The following is an 18,333-nucleotide window of genomic DNA, read 5'->3' as shown; positions in this document are numbered from 1 at the left end:
AAATGTTAAAAAATTAAGGAAAATGTAGATAAATGAAAAGACATTGCATATTCATGAATTGGAAGACTTAATATTATTAGGATGTCAATATTTCCTAAATTGATCTATCTGCAGATTCAATACAATCCCCATCAAAATTCCAACTGGCTTCTTTGCAAAAATCGGCAAGCTGCTTATAAAATTCAGATAGAAATATAAGGTACTGAGTATAGCCAAAACAATCTTGACAAAGAACAAAGTTGGAGGACTCATAATTCCTAATTTCAAAACTTACTGAAAATAACAGTAATCAAGACAGTATGGTATAGGATTAAAGAAGACAAAAACATCAGTAAAACAGAATTGAGACCCCAGAAATGAACTTATATATCTATTGTCAACTGATTTTAGACAAGAGTGCCAAGGCTATTCAATGAGGAGCAAATAGTCTTTTCAACAAATGGTGCTGGGACAACTGAATAGCCGCGTGCAAAAGAATGAAGTTGGACCCCTACCTCATACCACATACAAAAAGCAACTGAAAATAAACCGAAAGCCTTAATGTAAGAGCTAAAATTATAATACTCTCAGATATGAACATAGGCATAACTCTTTGTGACCTTGCATTAGACAACAACCAAAATAAAAATAGATGAGTTGGACTTCATCAAAATGTAAAACGATTGTTCATCAAAGGACACCATGAAAAATGTAAAAATGGGCCAGGCACGGTGGCTCATATCTGTAATTCTAACACTGGGAGGCCAAGACAGGTGGGTCGCTTGAGCCCAGGAGTCCGAGAGCAGCCTGGGCAACATAGGAATACCTCGTCTCTATAAAAAATATAAAAATTAGCTGGGGGTGGTGGCGTGTGCCTGTGTCCCAGCTATTTGGCAGGCTGAGGAGGGAGAATCACTTGAGCCTGGGAGGTTGAGACTACAGTGAGCCATGGCTGTGCCACTGTGCTCCAGCCTGGGTGACAGAGCAAGGCCCTGCCTTAAAAAAAAAAAAAAAAGTAAAAAGACAACTTGCAGAATGGGAGAAAATATTTGCAAATCATATATATGCTAGGGCAGTTATATCTGGAACACATAAAGAACTCTTACAACTGAATAATAAAAGACAAACCAATTAAAATGGGCAAAGTATCTAAGTAGACATTTCTCCAAAAAAGATGTACCAATGTCCAACAATAAGCACATGGAAAGATGCTCAACCTTGTTTGTTATCAGGGATATGCAAACCAAAACCACAACGAGGTACCACCTCACACTCAGATGGCTAAAATCAAGTATTATCTGTGATAATAACAAGAGTTGGTGAAGATGTGTAGAAATTGGAACGCTCACACTGCTGCTGAGAATGTGAAATGGTGCAGACACTTTGGAAAACAGTTTGGCACTTCCTCAAACACAGAGTTAACATATGATCCAGTCATTCCATTTCTAGGCATGTATCCAAGAGAAACAAAAACATACGCTCACACAAAACTTGTACATGAATGTTCATAGCAGCATTATTCGTAATAACCAAAAAAGTAGAAACAACCCAAGTGTGCATCCACCAATGCATGGGTAAATATTATTAATAAAATGTGATCTAGAAATGCAACGTAATGTTATTTGGCCATAAATAGGAATGAAAAACTGACACATGCTTCAACATGGATGAACCTGGAAAACATACTAAATGACAGAAGCCAGGCACACCTATTGTATGACTCCATTTATATGGAAGGTCTCGAATAGGTGAACTTATGGAAGTAGAAATTAAAGTGGAAACTAGAAACTAGGGCTGGAGCAGTGAGGGGTGAGGGAGGGCTGGATGTGATAGCTAATGGGTATGGCGTTTCTTTTTAGGGCGATGAAAATGTTCTAAAATTTGAGTGATGTTGCATGTTTCTGTGAATATACGAAAAACATTAAACTCTACACTTTAAGTAGGTAAATTGTATAGTACATGAATTATAGCTCAGAGAAGCTGTCAATTAAAAAAAAAAGAAACACAATATGTCTAATTATTGATCTGACTCTGTTTATGAAATGGCTGCTCTGGTCTCCCCTATTCACTTGGCAGAATTAATAAGGTTTCTCAAGAGCAAAATTTCCACCTGGCCCCAGTGGGGCAAGGGGCTCTCATAGGTATAGTTCAGATGTGTAGATGTTTGTCTCAATTTTTTCCCCATATACAGAGTTTGAAAAGTCTGCTTACTTCTCCCAGGGGAAGGATAGCTTTGTCAGGGTTTTGCAGTTCTGCTATTAGTGGGCGTCATGACAATGAACAGTCTCGATGGAAAAGCTCCGGGCTGCTGGATTTGGACAACAATGGACAGAGGAGAAGTTGAAAGTTGCTGACAGAAAATGGATCTTGCCCAGAGGGCCTCCAAAGAGGGTTTTGCACTTGGCATGGGCCGCATCTGTGGGCTTTACCTGTATGAATGGAAACCCAGTACAGAAAATTGATACCAACGTCGTTTGAGGCTTATTTTGATAGCTGAAAAAGTTAGTAAGGTATTATTGTTCTCCTGTGAAATTTCCCCTACAAAGCCCCTTACCCACCTTTCCAGTAGTTTGCTTAGAGGTTTTCACCTTCAGTTTCCCAGCACTGGGGCAAACGGAAGTAAACACTGTGATTTTTGCATTTCATCATTTCGAGTGGTTTTGGCCCTCTGTGGGTTTATCGCCTGGATGCAGAAAATTCTTTCAGGTCTGTAAGCCATAAAGGATGAAATATTAATTTGATTTGATTTTTGAATCCCTTTCATAAAACAGCTCAACCTTCTCTTTTGTGCATTATTTCAGCCAGAGCTTTACAGAAACCCAAAATGAAAAGCATGGTTGTTTTCACTGTTGAATGTTCCTTTCTATTACCTTTCCTTCAATGATCCCCAGACCTTGAGTCCTGAGACTGGGGTTCTCATATTTCTCTCCTACTGCACAGTGTCTCCCTGTGTTGGTAAAGAGCTGAAGAAAGTGTTATTACGGGTGAAAGAGATCCATTTGGCCTAAGAGGAGTTAAATACGGGCTTTATATAAATATCTCCCTGTTGAAGTCATTGAGGCTAAGGTTTTTAGAAGTGTGTAATTCCTTTGAAAGCCTTTACTAAAAATTTCAGCGAGGCTATGCTAGAAATTCAAGGGCATTCCCTTTTGGTTAGCTGTAAGTGGTCCCACAGGAGCCACACTACGATTGTCACGGGGAACCTGACAGATGAAACTGAGGCTGATGAAGTCTACTTCTGTCTCCTCTAACTGAAGTTATAGAGGGGCAAAACTGGAGACAGCTGGGGTGCAGCAGCTTTGAGCTAAGCGAGCTAACCCCCCAGCTTATCTGCCTCGAGAATTCCTAAAAGAACTTGTTGTAAGTTCTTCTACTCTGCCTAAAGACTTCTTCAGGTACTGGCAGCTTTGACTGCGACAAATGCTCAACACACACAGGCTACTTTTCCTAAACCTAAGTCCAAACAGGGTTTTGCTACTCCTCCTTTAAGTTTTGGCTTGAAGCTATGCTGTGAAATATGATGGCTTTAAAGAAATAGTTTGTTCTCTGTCTTAAACGGCCACTGAGTTCAAAGAAAAAGGTACTTTAAATTAATTCCACTGATTCATCTTGTTCATCATTTATGAAGGGATTGCTGAAATTTTTGCAACAGTAAGATTGAGATATATGAAAGAGAAAGAGATATACTGTGTTTTTAAACTTTGTGGAGTCATTTATAGTTTGTGAGAATGTATACTTACTGTGCTGTCTACTCTCAGATCAGTTAAAATTTGCCAGCTTCAAGGTTTGGGTTTTTAAAACAATCTTTTTAGTTGTTTCCTTGTGATAGTAATTGATACTTACTTCCTATAGGAAAATGTTTGCAAGATACAGTGGAAGCTTAAAAGGGTAAAATTATTTATTCTGAGCAAGAGGAAAAGATGTCTTTTGAATCATCGGGTTAGAAGCTTAGGCTTTAGAAAAGTGAAATAACCTTGAGTCAGTTTCCTTGCTCTAGAATTCTTTAGGTGTTTCTTCCTCTGTGATGTGGAGAGAATGCTGTATTCCTTCCAATCTCACACTTTTGCAGGCAAGGTGCACCGTGATTTTGAGTTACTATGAAAGAAAAATGCTTCTAATCAGATTATGACATAAGGCTTGCAGACTATTGATTGTAAAACATACGTTGGGTTCAGGGCATAAAAATCCATAACATTTGAGAATTAAATGAGATACTGTATTTAGAGCGGTTATCACAGTACCTGGCATGTAATCAACATCTGTGTGTGTACGCGGTTGCTTGTGGATGCGTGTGTGTGCACTTGCACACAAAAAGAAAAAGGGAGGCAGGAAGGAGGGGGAGAGAGAGAGAGAGAGAATGAATGAGTGAATAAATGGTACTTTCTTCTTTTCTAGGTACTCATTCTGCTTCTCTTCCCTCCCGTGTGCCCAGCCAGGCAACAGCAGAATCCACATGTCATAATGGCTTACAATGATATTCCTTATTTATTGATAGTCTCATGTTTGCAAGCCATTTATTTTCAACAGAACTTAAGAAAACTTTGGACATGGAAAACACAGAAAGGCAGTGAAACTGGAGCAAAGAAATGACAATGTTTAATATTCTGAGAGCCTGTCTGTGTTAATTTAATTCACCATGGTGGGACATTCTGCACCACTGTAATTTCACAACAGATAAGAGGTTTCAGAGACTGATATTGTCCTCTGCATTTCCTTTGATGGCTTGGCAGTTTAATAAGCTTTTGCTAATAATGTTCAATTCAGACTCTTGGTAAAAGTGAGATTTTTCAGGCATCAATCTAGATATTTAGTGCTTATCAGTTTTAAACTGATTTCAGCAATTTATTTTAACCTCAAATTAGATCTTAGATTCTCTATTTGTAAAATAGGATACAACCTAGTTCCAGGAATATTTGAAAACAGAAATTAATGAGTAAATCACTTGAAGATTTTATATAATAAATTAAAAGTTATATAAGATTTTATATAATAAGTTCAAAATGAATGTTTGTTCTTTCATCCAAACACACACTAGACATTGGTCAGTGCTAAATAAATAGGAATATGCTAAAATACAGACAAGAAGCTTAAAGAAAGATAACAGAAAGAGAATAAACACAATAGGAGTGGTGGGTGTGATGACAGGGGCTAGCACTGGGTACCATAAAAGCACATTGTTGTTGTCTTAACAATAGCAACGACAGCGCAATTGAAGCTCCCTGAACCTATAATACATTCTTGATAATGAATCGGTTGCCTAATTTTGTTCTCTCCTTAGGTTTAGGTTTTCCTGTGCTCCAAATCATGCTTTAACCTTATGTATATTTTCTGTGTCTATTTACAATACAAATTGGCAAGAATTGGAGCGAAAGAGGAAAAGTGCAGTCATTAGCTTTTATATTTGGTAATTAAATAAATATTAGGTTTTCATAAAGACCCTTTGGCTCCATGCAACCACAAAAGGAAAGCAATATTGGGATCCAGAATAAAAACGGCAAAATCTAATGTTGCGGCATAATAGTGCTTGACAGAGAAAGAAAGAAAGTAGGACAATTAATGTCTATTTGCTTGGATAAATGAGTAGATAAAAGATTTCCAGCTGGAAAGCAGCAGGATATTCCCAGACCTTGGATGAGCAAAGCAGAATCTTCTGCGTTGTCAGCACTTAATGTTGCAGTGAGTTCTTTAGTTCAGATAAAAGACATGCTGCTAAATATCTAACAGAGGTTTATGTGTTAGGAACACATAGTAAGTAAATATCAAAGGTTTGTATATTTAAAGAACACGTAGAGGTTTATGTTGGGCTACTAATAGATTGCTTCAATTCAATTCTATAGATTAAATAGCATATAAGAATTTGCCTGATTATAATTCCAACATAATGTGTGCAAATTTAAACCCATAGTGTTAGGCAGATAATGAAGTTCATACTTGTTAAAACGATGATGATGATGGCCAGCATTTATTGAGTGTATGCGCATGTTGGTCAGACACTGTTCTAAGCCTTTCGCAGGTCTTAATTCATTTAATCCTAACAATCCTATGAAGAAAATACTAATCCACATTTCAGAGAGGAGAAAATCCAAGGCCTGGAAATGTTCAGTAACCTGCCTGAAGACATGCAGCTTCTAAGTGGCTGAGCTGAGATTTGAACTCAGGGGATCTGGCTACAGAGCCCAGACTCTTACCTGGATCTGCCTCTTGAACATATGGAATTGCGTTGGGCTCTCTCCTCTACGGCTGGCACCTAGGGCCTCGGGTGCCTGGGCTTGGTGCAGGCATTCCCATCTTCCCACACTGTGTCCCCCCTTGTCCTCCCCACCGAACATATGGAAGTGTCCTTGGGTATATCCATCCATTGGTGGCCTTTTCCCCACCTGCTTCTCATCTGCGCTCCCTAGGTCTTGGCCATTAGAGGGCGCGTGGAGCAGGAACTCGCGGGTCCCTCCAGGGCTGGGAACCGGGCAGGGTCACGGGCAGAGGCGCAGAGAGGTGAGGGGCGCAGAGAGGTGAGGGGCGCAGAGGTGAGAGGCGCAGCGGAGGGGCGAGCTGACTCTTTGGGGCCTGGGGACAGAGGGAAGGGTAGGAGGGCACCAGCCAGGGACGTGAATTTGAGCTCAGACAGGGCTAGCGGCAGGACCGGCAGGACCGTAACTTCTGCCAGGAGAACCCATCTTTTGTATTTATTTTTTCCACCCCCAGTAGGGAGTGGGCGGGCGGGGAGGCCTGGATGTCGCGTGGTGGCGGGTGGAGAAACTGACTCCCAGACCGTCCGTAAGCTCACCAGGAACTTCTAGAGCTGCTGTACCTGGAACCAGCGGCTTTGAGTGGGGGGAAGTAAGAAGGCTCTGAACTTTCCGATCCCATCCCCGCTGCTCGACCGAAGACGCGTATAATTCCCCAAAGCAAACTTTGGATCTTTCTCTGACTGGAGATCCAAGCAATGTCCATATTCGCGTAAGTAAGTGGTCAGATCGTTCTGTTTTCATAGTGCAGCGAGATGCAGATGACGGGGGCGCCGAAGAACATTTTCAAGGGTCTTCACTCTGTTTAATGTGCCCTCATATTTACTGATGACAAATGTTCTGTTTTTGAGAGCCTAATGCTAACTAGGATGCGTAATCAAATAAATTATGCTACTTTTTAATTATGACTCAGCTACCAGCATGGAGATTTGTTGTTATCCTGAGGCTGTAGTACAGTGTCTGAGACTCCGTAATTGCTTAGTTGAAATGGGAATTTTATGAATAAAACGTTTTCATTCTAAAGGTAAATTAATCACATTGATAGCATATATACGTTTGCTTGGGGGGAGAGTACTTTATTCGCCAGCTCATCTCACCCCAGAGCTCTGGATCAGATTCCAGGGGACTGTTGGGTGTAAGAGGCAGCTGTGATAATGTGGGCCCAGCGTGGGGCTGGGAACAGAAAACGTCAGTTTCCATCCAAACTCCCCTTTTTGTGCTGTGCACTATAGAGCAGGCCACTTCCCTGAGCCTTCAATCTCCTCATCTGTAAATGGGCCATTGCGGGTCGGGCGCGGTGGCTCACTCCTGTAATCCCAGCACTTTGGAAGGCGGAAGTGGGTGGATCGCCTGAGGTCAGGAGTTCGAGAACAGCCTGGCCAATATGGTGAAACGCCAAACCTACTAAAAATACAAAAATTAGCTAGCCGGGTTTGGTGACCAGCGCCTGTAATCCTAGCGACTTGACAGACTGAGGCAGGGGAATCACTTGAACCTGGGAGGCGAAGGTTTCAGTGAGCTGAGATCACAGCACTGCACTCTACCCTGGGTGACAAGAGTGAAACTCTGTATAAAAAAAAAAAAAAAAAAGAAAAAAAAAAGCCATTGCCGATTTCATAGGACTCTGGTGAGGATTACAGGATGAACACTGGCTGGCAGGCAAAACTGACTTTAAGTTAAGCTCAATCTTCCTCTGCTTCTCTTTGCGGGTTGTTGAACATGCAGGAGCATGCAACCATGCACGTGAATGCAGCTGCAGACTTCTGGTGTCCAATATAGTCTGGATCCGTAGTACCCTCTATTACATATTCTTAGTAGTGCTGCCTTCACTTTCCCACCATGGTTTTTCCAACCCTTGGCCACATTTAAAGTTCTCAATATCTCTTCCTTCTAAGAGGTGGTTTTGTTTTCAATTGCACAGAAAAAAAAAAAAAAAAACCAACAAAAATCAAAGCTATAAAAAATGAATCTGCAGTATGTTATGAATTCTAGGAGGAAAAACGTCTGCAATGAAATATGCCAGAATGCAATCAGTGGATTTTTGTTCCTTCCTACTTTGCTGTTTTCCTTCCTACTTTTCTATGTTTTTCAACTGTTTTGTTAAAATATGTATTACATTATGTTTACAAAATAATGGAACAATAAAACAGAAAAACTAACATTGTAAAGCTACTACTCATCCACCGATTTATCCCCTGTTCTAGCCCAGAAGAAAGAGTCTCTCTCCCCCATTCACAGCTAAGTTGATTATCTGTGCTATTAATTCTATATTATCCTGACTTCTCAAGGATCGTGCATTGTCATTAGCTGAACTTTCCCCTCCGCATTCAACCATTCATTCTCTTTTTAGTTTATTTTCCTCAGTATATAAATATGCTTAAGTCCTCTCTGCATCCTAGCAAACAGATACAACCCTCCAAACCCCAACCCTACCTTGGTCCCAGTTTAATTCTAGACCCATATCCCTTCTTCCTTTTACATGCAAAGTTCTAGAAAGAGCTGACTGGATTTCCCAAACTCTAGGGCCTCATGACTGACTACTCACCCCATCACAGTCTGGCTTCCACTTGCATGACAATCTTAAAATTGCTCTTGTCAGAGGTCCAGTGACACATTGTCTCACTTCAGTCTTTCTTACTGGACTTCTCTAATGCACTTGATATTGTTGTCTATTTTCTCCTTGAAACTCTCTCCTTGGTGTCTTGGTTTTCTTTTCTTTTCTTTTTTCTTTTGTTTTTTGGGATGGAGTCTCACTCTGTCACCCAGGCTGGAGTGCCATGGTGCAGTCTCAGCTCACTGCAACCTCTGCCTTTTGGGATTAAGCAATAATTCTCCTGCCTCAGTCTCCAGAGTAACTGAGATTACAGGCATTCACCACCAAGCCCCACTGATTTTTGTATTTTTAGTATAGCGGGGTTTCTTCATGTTGGTCAGGCTGGTCTCGAACTCCTGACCTCAAATCATCTGCCTGCCTCAGTCTCCCAAAGTGTTGGAATTATAGGCATGAGCCACCATGCCTGTTCTCTGTCCTTGGTTTTCTATGGCACAGTTGTAATGGTAATAACTACAATTTTTTTTTTTTTTTTTTTTTTTTTTGAAACAGAGTCTCACCTTTTTGCCCAGTCTGGAGTGCAATGGTGCATCTTGGCTCACTGCAACCTCTGCCTCCTGGGTTCAAGCCATTCTCCTGCCTCAGCTTACCAAGTAGCTGGGATTACAGGCACCCACCATCTTGCCTGGCTAATTAACAGCTACAATTTATATTATGTACCAAATACTATGTACTATGTCTACTTATAGATAGTTCCTGTAATCTTCATTCTAAGGCTAAGGTAAAAGGAATACATCTCCATGATAAGGCAAAAAACCCCGAGTTAGAAGGTTTAGGAAGCCTGCATGATTACATGGCTACAAAAAAATGGAGTGAGGATTTGAACTCCAGTCTTTCTGAATCCAAAATCCAAGTTTTTCCGGCTTCTGACATTTTTGTTTCCCACATTTCCTCCGGCCTCTGTAGCTGTTCATTTTCAACTTGCTATGTGGGCTCACCTTTTTATGATACCCCATTAACATTGGCACTCTTCTGGATGTTGGATGTTAGTTTTGGCCCTTTTGTTTTCTTACTCTGCACCATCTTGTTGGAGCATCTTATTTATGCCATGAATTCATCTCCTGGCTATAAATCTCCCAGCCAGCTCTTTGTTGATCTTGCAGCCCACAGACACACTGGGTGAGGCATTTCACCTGATTGTTCCTCAGGCCCTTCACAATCAACAAGTCTACAATGGGGGCCATTGAGCTGCTCTGCTCACACATTTCCTCCTCATATTCCAGATTTCTTCCTTCATCTGGTGTCATGCAGTCATCCTTCCTCTCTCCCTGTCCTTATCTAATTTATTGGGCCATCTTTGTAGGGCCCTACTATGGCTCACAAGGACCTTTACAGTAATCCCCCTGACCACTTCTCTGACTTGAGTTTTGACCCCATCTAAGCTGTCTTGCATGTCGTTTCAAGATTGATCTTTGTAATACACAGCTTCCATCCTGTCAAGCGCAGTTCAGAATTCTTCAGCGGCCTCCATTATCAGAAATACAACCTGAGCTCTTTTCCATGGTCTTTCATGGTCTCCGTTTTCCCTAAATCTCTTCTCCAGGTCTTTCCACCTCCCAGCTGCTTCCTTTCCATACTCAATATTTTGTATTGCATTGAATTCTCAATTTCATTATTTCATGCCTCTGTGCATGTATTTTCTTTGTGCAGATATTTTCTTTGTATAGGATAGTCTCTGTGCTGGTCCTTTGGGCAGATTCTGTCTCATCTATTGAGAGTCAACTCAAATATTGCCACTTGTGTGAAACGCTCCCGAATTTCGTTCAGGGAAGACTCTCTCCCTGAACTTCATATAATTATTTTATTGTATTCTAATTTCTATTAAGTTGTTTGTTTCTCTTTTAGATTGTAAGGTTCTTGGGGGCAGGCATCATGATTATTTCTTTATTTTATTTTATTTTATTGAGATGGAGTCTCACTCTGTCACCCAGGCTGGAATGCAGCGGCATGATCTTGGCTTACTGCAACCTCTGCCTCCAGGGTTCAATCAAGCGATTCTCCTGTCTCAGCCTCCTGAGTAGCTGGGATTACAGGCATGCACCACCAACGCTGGCTAATTTTTGTATTTTTAATAGAGACATGGTTTTGCCATGTTAGCCAGGCTGGTCTCAAACTCCTGACCTCAACTGATCTGCCAGCCTCGGCCTCCCAAAGTGCTGGGATTACAGGTGTGAGCCACTGCATCTGGCCAATTTCTTTATTTTTTTACAGTAAAAAATAACTTACCCAGAAGTACATTAAACATAATTTAGAAATAATTATAAAGTGAACACAGTGTAACTGTCTTAGTTCATTCAGGTAGCTGTAACAAAATTACCATAGACTGGGTGGATGCTAAACAACAGAAATTTGTTTCTCACAGTTCTGGAGGTTGGGAAGTCCAACAACAAGGCCCTGGCCCTGTGTGGTGAAGGAGGGCCCAATTTCTCATAGAAGGCTGTCTTCTCACATGTGACCTCCCACCATGTAACTTCACATGGAAAGGTGAGGTAGCTCTTTCAGGCCTCTTTGATAATGGCACGAATCCCATTCATCGGGCCTCCCACTCTTGTGACCTAATCACCTTCCAAAGATCCCACCTCCTAATCACCTTGGGGATTAGGATTTCATCATGTGAATTTTTTGGGGACACAGACATTCAGACCACAGCAGTAACTATTACCCAGGTCATGGCATGAAGTATTTTCAGCACCAGAGGAACCTCCTGCATCCCTTCCTGATACCATGAAACCCTATACTATCTTGGCTTTTGTGTTAATTACTCCTGGTTTTTCTTCATAGTTGTACTACCTGTTTGTGCATTCCCAGACAATGCTGTTTAGTTTTACAAGTTGTTGAACTTCATACCAACGTAGTCATGTCATGGGCATTCTGTTGCATTTGGTTCCTTCTGTTCATCATTGTCTTTGTATAATTCATCATACAAAGCTGTGTGTAGCTACGTTTCCTTCCATTTAATGAGTGTATAGAAGCACTCCTTCATATAGATATACTATACCTGATATATTTATTAATGGACATTTGGTTTATTTCCAGTTTTTTACTATTACAATGCTTCAAATATCTTGTCCACTTCTTCTGGTACCCACGAGCACAAGTTTTTTCAGGGTATAGATCCAAGAATGGAATTGATTGCCACAGGGTGTGTATATCTTCAACTCTACCAGATAATGCCAAACTGTTTTTCAAAGTGAGTGTTGAGATTTACATCCTGCCAATGTGTTGAGAGTTCCCATTACGTTACATCTTTAACGTGTGGTATTGTTAGACTTTACAATTTTCACCAACATGATTGGTGTGTAGTGGTATTTCACTGTGGCTTTCAAATTAAAAAAATTATTTTATACATTACATTCATACATATTTATGAGGTACACGTGGAATGTTGTGACATGCATAGAATGTGTAATGATCAAATTGGGGTATTTAGGGTACCTGTCACCTGAGTATTTATCATTTCTATGTTAGGTGCATCATCTGTATTTCCTTCTGTGTAATGAGGTTGACCCCCCTTTCATGTGTTTATTGTTTGTCTGGATTTTGTCTTTGGTGAAGAACTTGCTCAAGTTTTACTCACTTTTGTAATGGGTTGCTTGTCTTTATTTTATTGCTGTATAAAAGTTTTTATTGAAATCTGGATGTGAGTCTATTGTTGATTGTATGTGTTGAAAATAATATTATACTATAAAATCACACACAATGAAGATGTATTGATTACAGTAATTTTTGATTCTTTACCTTAGTACTACTGAGCAAGAGACAGAATAGATAAGATGAATAATAGTGTACATGAGTTCAAATTAATCCTCTCCTTCTCTTCTCCCCAGGGGTTATTATCGTTCCCAGTGCTGGTGTTGGTATTGTCCTCGGAGGCTACATTATCAAAAAATTGAAACTTGGTGCCAGAGAATCTGCAAAACTAGCAATGATCTGCAGTGGTGTGTCTTTACTGTGTTTTTCAACCCTATTTATTGTTGGATGTGAAAGCATTAATCTAGGGGGCATAAACATCCCTTATACAACAGGGTAAGTACCTCTTAAGAGCTGCGTCGTATCTGCACGATGGAGGTGCAAAGCCCCATGGTGTTTTTGCATCTGCAGTCAGACTCGCACCCCTCCCTCCAAGCTGTTCTCCCTGTGTGTTCTCTGTGTGCTCTGCCTCTCCAAGTGGAGCATGCACTCCTGCAGAGCAGAAGCCAGGGTCTCGTCTTCCTCTGTGCCCCTTCTGACCCTCACAGAGGGACTTTCATAGCATTTTAATTACATCAGATGAGGATGAAATGCTTATTGGATTAATGAAAATTGTTCAGTTTTTATTGTAATGTTTTGAATGGGGAATGTGTTTCTGTAGCTCAAAAACATAAAATTCAATGGAAATGCAAGGTACGATGAAACCTCTTGCTCTTACTCAAGTCCTCCATCCACCTAGCTCTTCCCATTCCTCCAATCGAAGATGAAACAGGTAACCCCTTTCATTCATTTTTTGCATATCCTTCCAAGGCTTCTTTATTGAAGATGCTGTGGATATATATTTTCAATTGTCCCTCTTTTTTATCTAAAATAGAGCATTCATACATGCTTTGCTAAGCTTTTAAAAAATGGAACAATATAGCTTGGAGATCTTTCTGTATTGGTAGTAACAATCTGAAGCATAACTCCCCTTTACCATGACTGTATTGTAGGCTGAGCATTCTCTTAAGTGCTTGACATATGTTAATCCATGAATCCTCTCAGTAACCCTATCAAATAGGTGCTGTTATCATCCTGAGTTTACAGATAGCAAAACGGAGGTACCGATCACATGTAACCAGTGGACTGCTGACAAATGTTTAAATGGCTCTCTAAAAAAGGCTCATGGCTGGTGCGGTGGCCCAGACCTGTAACCCCAGCACTTGGGGGAGGCTGAGGCAGGAGGATAACTTGAGACCAGGAGTTCAAGACCAGCCTGGGCAACATAGTGGTAACCCATTTATACAAAAAGTAAAAAGTAAACAAAAGCCTTGATTTGTAGCATTTGTCAATTCTGAGATGTAAATACACCCCTATGGATGATTTCATGTCATCAGCTTGTTGACCCTGAACACCGAGTTGGGAGGAGGTGCTCAGTCACACACCATTGTATAATGTTTCTATCATATGGGTAGGATAGACTTAAATGGCCTAGGCAAGAGCATAGATAATAATAAAATAATTAGAAGGTGATGAATTTTACGTATTTATTATCCTTGTCTTTAGTATCATTTAATTATATGTTTATATCATTTAATTTTTAAAAATAGTTGTGTTAAACAAACAATTGACAAAATCCCTTAGAATTTCACAGTAGAATCTTGTCATCCAGGGTGGCTGCCTCCAGTGTGGCACTGCCCAGAACCCAAGACTTAACCTCAAGCAATCTGGCTACAGTGACTGTGCCCATAAGCACTACCTTTAACCACTGCATAGCATTCCATTGTGTTCCACTTTGTATTTAACCTGCCCCCATTTGGTGGGCAGTGGGTTGTTCCTAATCTTTAATTGTATGTATGTATGTACGTATGTATGTATGTATGTATGTATGTATTTATCTATGTATTTATAGACATGGTCTCACTATGTTGCCCAGACTGGCCTCAAACTCCTGGTCACAAGTGAGCCTGCTGTCTCAGCCTCCCAGATAGCTGGGATTATGGGCACATGGCACCATGCCCAGTTAATTTTTAGTTGTTAAAAGCAATGCTGCAATAAATAACTTCAAGGCATTTATCACTTCTCTTGTGTGCTCTGTATGTGCAGGATAAATTCTCAGAAGTGAGATTGAATAAATAGTACCAAATTACCTCCACAGGTATTGTACCAATTTTTGCCCTCACCAGCAATGGATATGAGTGCTGTTTTCCCCACAGCCTCACCAAAAGAAGGTGGATAGCTCTTCTGTGAGAGTTATGAAAACCTTAACTTTTATTTCTTTTCTTTTTGAAACAGAGTCTCTCTCTGTCCCCGAGACTGGAGTGCAATGGTGTACTCATGGCTCACTGTAGCCTCAACCTCCCAGGTTCCAGGGATCCTCTATCCTCAGTCTCCCGAGTAAAGAGGGTCTCCAGGCATGCACTACCATGTCTGGCTAATTTTTTGTATTTTTTGCAGAGACGAGGTCTTACTTTATTGCCCACGCTGATCTCAAACTCCTGAGCTCAAATGATCCTCCCGCCCCAACTTCCCTAAGGGCTGGGATTACAGGCGTGAGCCACTGTGCCCAGTCAACCTTTACTTCTTAACTACATGTATTTTTGTTAGGATCTGCTCATTTAACAGAGCTTCATTGTCCAAGTTTTGGTGCTTGGTGCCAAGAAACACTTCTGTTTCCTTTTGTTTCTCAGTGGAGTCTTATGTTATAAAATGTTCCACTTTGCATTTGAATAACAAAAGCTTTGATTTCATCTAGCCAGTTTAGAATGTTTGGGGGTGAGGAGAAGGAATAACAAATCAGAGTTTATTTAGATTACAGAATACTGTGCCATCTTTTGTCCTGGGGGTTATTTTTCTACCAGAAGACATCAGTGTGTGTATGTGTAAGATGCGTGTACTGGGTATGTGGCTTCTTGATAGTGCCTAATAGGATGGCATAAACAATAAAATCTTTAAAAATGGACAAGCAGTATAGAATGAGAACTCAGGTTCTGGAGTGGAATTAGAATTTGGATCTTGACTCTGCTTGGCTGGTTGCTTAACGCTAAACCTCAATATCTACCGCTGTAATGTTAGCAGCAATCTTAGAAAGTTGTGGGAAAGGGTTATGTATGTAACATGTGTAAAGCTCTCAGCTAATGTGAGGCACTGAAGGCTAGCTCTTGTCATTAGTCATCACTAATAAATTAAGAATAATTTCTATTTCTATCAAATTAGTTTTTATTAAAATTAGAGAACATAAACAGAATTAAAAAGTTCATAACAAAAACCCAGCAGTCTTATGACTAACTCTGATTTGCAGGGGCAATAATTTTAAATACTTTTTAGCTGTTTCTTCTGCAATGTATCTCGGTATTTTTCAGAAATACTATATAAATTAATCAAACTAAGGTATTATTTGTGACTTCCTAGCTTGGCAAATGAGGAGCTTCTTTTTACCTTTACAAATTGTGATCAAATCCTTTTTTGGTATTTTCATGTTAAATTTATAACATATGTATTGTCAATGAAAAGAGTCAAACTCTGTAAAATATTTGAAGAGATTTATTCTGAGCCAAATATGAATAAATTCATATTTAGGACACAGCCCTCAGGAGGTCCTGAGAACATGTGCCCAAGGAGGTCGGGGTACGGCTTGGTTTTATACATTTTAGGGAGACATGAGACTTCAATCAAATACATTTAAGAAGTACATTGGTTTGGTCCAGAAAAGCGGGACAACTCGAAGCAGGGGCCTCCAGCTTATAGGTAGTTTAAAAAATTTCCTGGATGACAATTGGTTGAGTTTATCTGAAGACCTGGGATCCATAGGAGGGAATGTCTGGGTTGAGATGAAGGACTGTGGGGACCCAAGTTCTTCTTTGCAGAGGAAGCCTTCCAGAAGCAGGCTTCAGAGAGAATACACTGTGAAATATTTCTTATCAGACTTCAAGTCTGTGTTGATGTTAATGTTGGAGAGGTATAATGAGGCATGCCAGATTCCCTACTTCCCATCCTGGTCTGAACTGATATCTCAGGTTAAATTTTAAAAGAGCCCTGGCTGAGGAGGAATTCCTTTCAGTTGGTTGGGGGGCCTTAGAATTTTATTTTTGGTTTACAGTATCGCGATTAGATTTCCTTATTTGTGTAACACTGATTTTCCTGGAATTAATAATTACTTTATTTTAATTTACTTTGTTTTCTTTGAATCTGCATCTAGTTTCCCACACCCTCTGAGAGCTCAAAAAATATCTCAACATGACCTTCCACCTATTTGATGAGCTCATGGTTCCATCTGCCCACTCCTTGGAGTCGTCTATGCAGGGCCCACAGTCCCCCTACTCTCATCTGGACACAATGTTTCTGGGCGGGTTGCCCAGCTGTCATCCTGAGAATTCCTTTGCCTCTCTCTGTATTGATCCTTTGTTTTTTGGACTCTGTGGAGTCCTCTTTTTTGATTTACTCCCTCATTTTGATGGAGCACATCCTCCAGTAGCTACAAAAAGACTGTATAGGCTGTAACGTTGTTCTTTTGGGAGACTTTTTATTATATATATTGATAAATATTATATATAGACATATACACACACATACACACTATTACATTTGGTTGTCAAGTTGGCTGAAATTTTGGAGGAGTCATTTTTACTCAGAGTTTTGAAGTTTTTGCCCCATTGTCATCTAATTTCTAATGCTCTTGTTGGAAGTCTGGCTTTTCTTTTTCCCAATGCTTTGTAGGAGATCTGTTTTTCCTTCCTGGGAGCTTCCTTTTATTACTAGTATTTCAGAATTTCACTGTGATGTGTTTTGAGATGGATCATTTTGATTTTTTGCTAGGCACGTGGTGAGCTCTTTGTGACTGGAGACTATATTTTACAGGTCTGTTTTTAAACTTTAATTTCTTTTTTCTCCTTGCCATTTTTTTCTTTCTCCCCTTCATTGATCTCTCCTGTTCTTATTCTTGTTTGGAGGTACTGGCAACTTTTTGTATGCCTTTGACCAAAGAATGATCCTCCTCTATCAGAGAAGGTTGTCCTCTTTGACCAAGTGTGCAGCTTCAGGAGGGACACAGGTGGAGCGGTGAGGGAGGCAGGGGACACCCGTCTATTCAGCCAGATCAGCTGAATCAACCCTGACAATCAATGTGGTGGCAGGTGTCACAGCCAAATTACTCTCATGTCCTCCTTTCCTCATTATTTATCATCATTTCATATGTCCTTTTCTGTTCTACTTTTTAAAAAGATTTCTTGCATTTTATCTTCTAAGTCCTCTGTTGAATTCTTTATTTTGGCTGTCATTTTTATTTTTTTGAAATAGGATCTTGCTCTGTCACTCGGGCTGGAGTGCAGTGGCATGATCATGGCTCACTGCAATCTCTGCCTCCTGGACTCAAGTGATCCTTCCCCCTCATCCACCTGAGTAGCTGGGGCTACAGGTGTCCACCACTACACTGGGATAATTTTTTGTAGAGATGTGGTCACTCTATGTTGCCCATGCTGGTCTTGAACTTCTGAGCTCAAGCAGTCTGCCCACCTTGGCCTCCCAAAATGCTGGGATTACAGGCGTGAGCCACCTCACCCAGTCTATCATATTTTTAATTTCAAAATTCTTGCTTGATTTCAGATTGTCCCTTGTTTCTAACCATCTTGCTTCATAAGTGGAATATTTTCTCTTACTTTTCCAACATTATTTAGATTTCCTTTTCTTTCCTAATTTGTCTCTGAGTCCTATGAGTGCCTACTTTCTGTTTATTTTTCTGTCTTGATTGTGTTAGCAGCTCTGTTCAAATTTCTGGTGATCCTTAGCGTGCTCTTGGTATTGAAGAATGAGAACTTAAAAAGCTGAGCAGTT

The 18,333-nt window shown here is 40.4% G+C and overlaps 1 protein-coding gene across 3 annotated transcripts in view; it reads left to right on the top strand.

Moving 5' to 3' along the window:
• Positions 1-18,333, top strand: part of SLCO5A1 (solute carrier organic anion transporter family member 5A1) — a 161,609-nt gene that overhangs the window by 111,926 nt on the left and 31,350 nt on the right. For all 3 annotated transcript variants that reach the window (XM_023222393.1, XM_023222394.1, XM_023222395.1), the window contains one exon: positions 12,663-12,861. In XM_023222393.1, coding sequence (XP_023078161.1) covers positions 12,663-12,861 — 199 coding nt within the window. The remainder of the gene's footprint in view (positions 1-12,662; positions 12,862-18,333) is intronic.

Source organism: Piliocolobus tephrosceles, chromosome 7, assembly GCF_002776525.5.
Source record: "Piliocolobus tephrosceles isolate RC106 chromosome 7, ASM277652v3, whole genome shotgun sequence".
Taxonomy (NCBI): Eukaryota; Metazoa; Chordata; class Mammalia; order Primates; family Cercopithecidae; genus Piliocolobus; species Piliocolobus tephrosceles.
The sequence above is the reverse complement of the archived record's forward strand: the minus strand, read 5'-3'. Positions and strand labels throughout refer to the sequence as shown.